This window comes from Siphateles boraxobius, unplaced genomic scaffold (assembly GCF_051911475.1).
Source record: "Siphateles boraxobius isolate OS27281-9 unplaced genomic scaffold, OSU_SipBor_1 373, whole genome shotgun sequence".
NCBI classification, from domain to species: Eukaryota; Metazoa; Chordata; class Actinopteri; order Cypriniformes; family Leuciscidae; genus Siphateles; species Siphateles boraxobius.
The window spans coordinates 583-7,303 of record NW_027509001.1 but is presented as its reverse complement, the minus strand read 5'-3'; the positions used below and the strand labels follow the sequence as shown (position 1 = coordinate 7,303).

Here is a 6,721-nt window from a genome sequence, read left to right as displayed (position 1 = left end):
GCGCGTCATGCGCAGAAGAATGGAATACTTATTTGGTTATACTGAATAAAGTTAGTTAACTGCAACTCTGTATATAGAATCGAACAGAATCAAATTGAATGGAATGGAAAATATCCTGTGAGAACACCAGAAGTGATTCCGAAAAAGGAAGAAGGAAGTCACTGTTGAATCTGCTGCAATCACTATGTAACTTTACATGAATAAACAGTGAAACAACATATTGCACTGCTTTTGCGTCAGCTTTGTTTTTTTGTTTTGTTTTTTTTTAAGTAAAAAAAAAAAAAAAAAAAAAACGATTAGCCTAACAACACGCATAAACGGATCAAAACCTTTTCTACGGGGATATTTGGCTTTCAATTCACAGAAGACGGAAGATATTTTTGAGACAATTTCTTTATTCTGCCCTCTGAAAGCGTTGTGTAGGATTCGTTAAAAACGGTTGAGTTGAGTGTGTACTGTGTAGGCTATCGTCGAAAAGGCGCCAGTAAGAGGAATACACACAGTAACACTGAAAGTATACAAACAGTGTTATGAAACTTTCATCATATGAATTCAATATTGGTATCAGAAGCATTGTGTTAATGACGTGTAGCCTATGTAAAAGTTATTACAAAGTGTTGTGCCACTCTTACACTGTTACACTCTTGACTTCTATTTTTCCAGTGTGAAAATATATTACAAATACAAACTACCTCAGAAATGTTTCTAGAGCAGGCAGTCAATCAAATAATGAATGTAGAGTAAAATGTATTTATCCATAATCAGGATTAAAACTTTAATAAAGAAACATAAACTGAACAGTTTAAATCCCTTATAATATTTTAAGTAAATATATATTTAAATATAAATTATATAAAATAATTATAAAATATAATATTCTTAGCCTTAAGATAAGTTGTTTGAGAGATCTCTCTTTGAAAAAAAGTCCAAGGTAAGACTGACCTGTACAGAAATAAACAGTCACAGATATTTATTAAATATAGCAGTATTTTAGGTTTCTGTCACTTTAAGAGCTGTTGCACTGACTCAATATACTGATACACATCTGATTCTCCCAACAGTTTACTCTCACTGAAGACATAAACACACTGTGTTTACATGAAGACTTAGATTTTTACATATTTTTGTGTGTATTTGAACCACACACAGAAATCTACCTGTTAGTGTGCGAATACTGTTCAATTCCACAGCATATTACGCTTTTAATAACTCTTTTTAACATCAAGCACATCCCGCTCTTTATTACTAAAGTTTCTTTATCTCTCTAATATGTCAATAACTCCCGCCTACTAAAATCTGCATGGCTATATTTCCATACCGCGATATATAAACAGAAAAAGTTAAATCGATTCACACTTTATATCATCGCCATGATAGATATCATTATATCACCCAGTCCTAGCAAGCACTGATGCTTAAACACATTAAACTGTCCATATGATGAAACCAACAACTCATTAACTATCAAGACTATTCCCCCCTTACTTCTATTCCTTCATGTTAACTCTTGACAAATCTGAATGATGTTCGGTTTTAACTTTAAACAACAAGCAGAATCAACCATGACATCCTCAGCGTATGTGAAAAACTGCCCATATGTGTGTGCGCAACTATTACCTTATTATTTCATGTTTTGTCTGTGACTTTTATAAGAATTTCCATGACTTTACAGAGAGGATTTTTCCAAATAACATACAGTCAAACCAAAAATTATTCAGACACCAGATATAAATTGATTTTTTTTTTCACTAGTGTGTGCAGGACTCTATAGTTCATTTATGTAAGTGAGGAGAGATAAATAAAGTAAACTGTGAGATATTAATGTATACCCAAAAATGATTCATGCAGTGACTACCAGTAAAATTGAAACAAATTGGGACCAAAAATGATTGGAAATTATTCAGACACTTTGAGCTGATCATGTTTTGCTGAAGTGTTTTTTCTTTAATAACTAATGCATCTTTTTACACCACAGACTGAACAACATGAAGCATTGCTTGGTGATTGGTTGAGCTAAACTGGTATTATCTAATTGTGTAGTTAAATTTATGTGTGAGACAGTCTAACAGAAGGACAGACAAAACCAGTGAAATATCAACTGATTTAATAACTCTCAGTTCTGGTCATATTTTATTACCATTTTCTAAACTATAGCGAATCAACTGTGATAATGTGAGATATGAAAGGTGTCTGAATGAATGTTGTTTTGACTGTCGATAATAATGAGAAGTTATTATAATGTGATCTACTATATAAAGTAGATGATCATGAAACACTAATGAGAGTCAGTGTTTATCTGGTGTGTGTGTGTGTGACTCGGAAAGCAGGTTTAAATTTTATTTTGGCTGTATAATACTGAGTTATTACAAAGTAATACTACACTGGACTCTCATTACTGTTTGATTATGAACTGCAGTGTTTATCTGGTGTGTGTGACTCAGGAAGCAGGTTTCCCAGCGGCAGGAATGTGTGTGTGTGTGTGTGTGTGTGTGTGTGTGTGTGTAGACTCCCTCTGATTGGTCGAGTCTCTCAGTTCTGCTAAACACTGAGGAATGTGTGTGTGTGTGTGTGTGTGTGTGTGTGTGTGTGTGTGTGTGTGTGTGTGTGTGTGTGTGTGTGTGTGTGTGTGTGTGTGTGTGTGTGTGTGTGTGTGTGTGTGTGTAGACTCCCTCTGATTGGTCGAGTCTCTCAGTTCTGCTAAACACTGAGGAATGTGTGTGTGAGAAGCGGTTTCTCCTGTAGAGATCTGAGTATCTGAAGATGGACAAACACCGCGGCCTGATGCTCCTCTTCATCTGTGTGGGACTCACACACACGACACACACGACACACACTGCTCTCGTGGAGAAACTGGCAGACCTCAAGATCTGTGCCGACACACACTGTTCCTGTGAGTAAAACACTAGTGGACAAGATACTTTACAATAAGGTTTATTAGTTAACAACAATGTATTAACTAACATGAACTAATCATGAGCAATACTTACTGTGTTTGTTAATCTTTGTCAACGGTAGTTAATAAAAATACAGCTGTTCATTGTTAGTTCATGTTAGTTCACAGGGCATTAACTAATGTTAACGAGATTTTAATAAAGTATTAGTAAATGTTGAAATTAACACTAACAAAGATTAATAAAAGCTGTAAACGTGCGGTTTGTTATTAGTTCATGTTAACTAATGCTAACTGACGAACTTGTAAAATGTTACCGAAATGTGTTTATAATTTCAATAATTTGTACTTGAAGTCAACATACAGCTGTTAATTAATCGCTGTTGTCTAAAACCTTTTCTGTTTCTGATTTGTGTTAAAAGGTCACATTTTGCTGTACAAGGGCAGGTTTTACTGTGACAACTTGCCCCAGAGTTGTTTTCTCTCCCGGGAAATACTCTTAAAAAATAGAGGTTCAGAAAAGCGTTTTATCACAGCAATGACACAGAAGAACCATTTGTTTCCCCAAATAACCTTTCAGTGAATAGTTCTTAAATGATAGTTTTTACTGGTTGAAATTCAATTGTTGATTTCAATTGTCAAGAATTCATATTTCTGCGAGTGATGATGTCATTGTTGATATCAATAATTAATTTCCTGGGAATGAATAAAAGTCAAAACGGCTTGCAACACGAGCTCACTTGAGAAAACTCCCATTTTGTTCTAAATTTACAGTGTTGACGCTTTTTTTCCACACGAAAGTGTGAAAACTGATGGTCGAATTTAATTTATCCGTCTTACATTGGAATAGCTAAATTAATACTAGGCCTGAGTATTTAAGTGTCTATATTCTGAATATAATCTAAGTATTACACTATTAATGCTGTTAAAGCATTAAAGCAAAGATAGCGACACACAAACAAGTGACATTTCACCAGAGGTTTTCCATCCGGCTTATATTATTTAAGTTCTGTCATAAGTTCTGTGCGTATGGTCAATGATGGTGGAAATATTCAGTTTTTTTATAGCGCAGAATAACAGGTGTTATAACTAGCCCTAAAACTGTAGCTGTTCAGTGTATTTAAATAAGTATGTGGCATATCTCTGCCTCAGATGTTATCTCTGTGGCTCAAGCTCTCGAAGACTACGTGGCTTCAGACTGCAGATTCATAAACCTGAGGAGAGGCCAGAAGATTTATGTGTTTTCCAAACTCAAGCCTGGCGAGGGAGCGGGAATCTTCTGGTCTGGAAGTGTGCGTCTCTAACATGTATTCTCCACTTCACATGTATCTCAGCTGATCTGTGACGGCCATGAATCATGCATCTTTGTGTTTGCAGGTTTACGGCGAGCGCTATGTAGACCAGATGGGTGTCGTGGGATATTTCCCCAGTAACTATATCAATGAGACGCATGTTTTTCAGAAGAAAACTGTTGAGATCCCAACGACTGTAAGTACGATTTAATCCACTGATATTGAAAAAAATAAAGTTTACATTATACTTTTTACTCTGATAATGCATTATACTCTCTCTCTCTGTAGGACATGGACTTCTTCTGTGCTTAAAGCTGCAATATGTATGTTTTTCGTCGCTAACCTCTTACAATGACAAAGGCGTATATGACGCTAAGCGGGATTATGGAACTTGTCGTCATGTCGATGGATCTAATATGTGTATGGATGAGTGAATACAGTGATGTTTTTAACATGACTGTGATGTGAAGCAGGGCGCGATTGCTAATGAGAGCGGATCTCAGCGCCACACGCGAGTCCCGCGGATATAAAGGAATAAGAACATTTCATTCTACCGAACTAACGTTACCCGCAAGTGCTGAATTACTACTCACACCGGTCAGTTTATTAGACGAATGAAACTTGTGAAGCTGTTTCACTTGGTCTACACTATCTAAACTGCATTTGAGTGTGTTGAAAGTTATAATGTTATTCTATGTGTTAGTTTGTCTGTATGAGACTAGCACTAAGCTAGATCAACGTTAGCATAACATACTGATCATATTCCATCATTTCATCATGTTGAGCTATATAATATTGATTAGTTGAATGCACATTTGCTCTCCTGTCTAATAAAGCTCATGCAAGAGTGGCTCTAATAAAGCTCATCTAATAAAGCTCATGCGACTTCGACTCTGTTGAGTCGAAGTTAGCCGCGGACGCTAGCTCTCGGCATCTCAAAAACGCCACGCTGATATTGATCCTCATTTTATTTCTCCATTTGTCCCAAAGTCTGCTTTCCATGATCCATAATGTTTGAACGAAACAACAATAGCGTGAGCAAGACGTAATACCGCTAGACGTAACGCAGTTGTCCACGTCTGTCGCCATGGTTACTATGGCAGTACGAGCGGAAACCAGGGATAACGCGGAGATTACGTCATTCACAGGCGACAAGTGAACATGGACGAGCCATTATTTAAAATGGGAATTTCTCCGAAATTAAAAATCTTGGGGAACTTTTGGGATAGTGTTAGTACACAACTGCAGGAAATATATCACACTGTGGAAGTGATTTTTGGGTATTGTATTACAAAAATCTTACATATTGTAGCTTTAATATCCACAACAACATGTCAAGGCCCTCCAGCTCTAGTTAGTGTTGAATCCAAAACTTATTTAACCACTTCTACTTTATATAAAGTTAAATAATTAAAAATTACTAATTATAAATTTGCCAATAAACCAGTTTTATTGATTGCAATAAAGACTTGAAGCGAATGAGAACATTGGAATAAAATAATAAACATTCACACGCAAAACTTTTCCAACAATTTAAATGTTATTTATTTTAATGTGATGACCAAAAAACAAATTTTTATGTGGAAAAAATGTAATATGTTCTATATGTTTGCATTTTCTTATATTGATAGAATCTCAGAAACATGATGGTAATGAGAACGTGTGTGTGCATGACCTCTGTATACGTGGCTGGACAGGGAGAAATGTGTGACTAATGTATGACCGTGACAGCAGGGCCTCTACTCAAGGATACAATATGATGAACAATATTTCAGTTATGGGTAAATATTTTCCTTGGCCTAGAAAGATAACACTCTGGGAGTCAAAACTATAAAGGATGAAGCATGCTGTCACATGAATCGGGATGTCACACTGTCTCATTGCTGACCTTTCCTTGCAAGCGAATAAATAAATAATAATAATTTGTAGAAACACTTTTGTTTAAAAAATAAAAGACATGAATTCCCACTATAACCAGTAGATGGCGGCAGAGGAGCTTTATCGGCTTCCAGAAATAATGTTCTTCAGTGATCTGAACTCACTCTTTTTAACCAGTGGATTTGCATGACTTCTCCAGTTGTTCATGATAAGGATTAAAGAGAAGGATATTTGAAAAATATTTTTACTTTGTTTCTACCCAGTAAAATATTGTAGAGCTTTGGCATAAGAAAAATGTATATTCTTTACGAATATGCCCATGCCCCTTTTAAAGGGGTCGTATGATGCTATTTTAAAAGTTCATTATTTTGATTATTGGGTGTAATAGAATAGGTTAAACGATCTTCGTTTTGGCCTGATTTAGTTGATTTGGGCGGAGTGGATTTGAGGAACCCTGACATTAAGCAAAGCCTGTGAATGCATTATCTGCTAGACAACACTATAAATACAATATAGGTAGATCTAAATCTGGATGATTACTTATATCAATGTTATACCGTCATAATTCCCCAGCCCTTACACTGGTTAAAGCATTACATAACTTTATGCAAATTTACAGATTTGAGTTGACCCTTGGTCGTACTTCAAGATAAGAGAAATC

At 35.7% G+C, this 6,721-nt stretch overlaps 1 protein-coding gene across 1 annotated transcript; it reads left to right on the top strand.

The window, feature by feature from the left end:
- The first annotated feature begins 2,522 nt into the window (after positions 1-2,522).
- LOC143703104 (otoraplin-like) lies at positions 2,523-6,153 on the top strand. Its single transcript, XM_077197243.1, has 4 exons — positions 2,523-2,890; positions 4,043-4,182; positions 4,268-4,378; positions 4,471-6,153. The coding sequence occupies exons 1-4, from the start codon at positions 2,761-2,763 to the stop codon at positions 4,492-4,494; spliced, it is 405 nt and encodes a 134-aa protein (XP_077053358.1). The 5' UTR covers positions 2,523-2,760; the 3' UTR covers positions 4,495-6,153.
- The last annotated feature ends 568 nt before the right edge of the window (positions 6,154-6,721 follow it).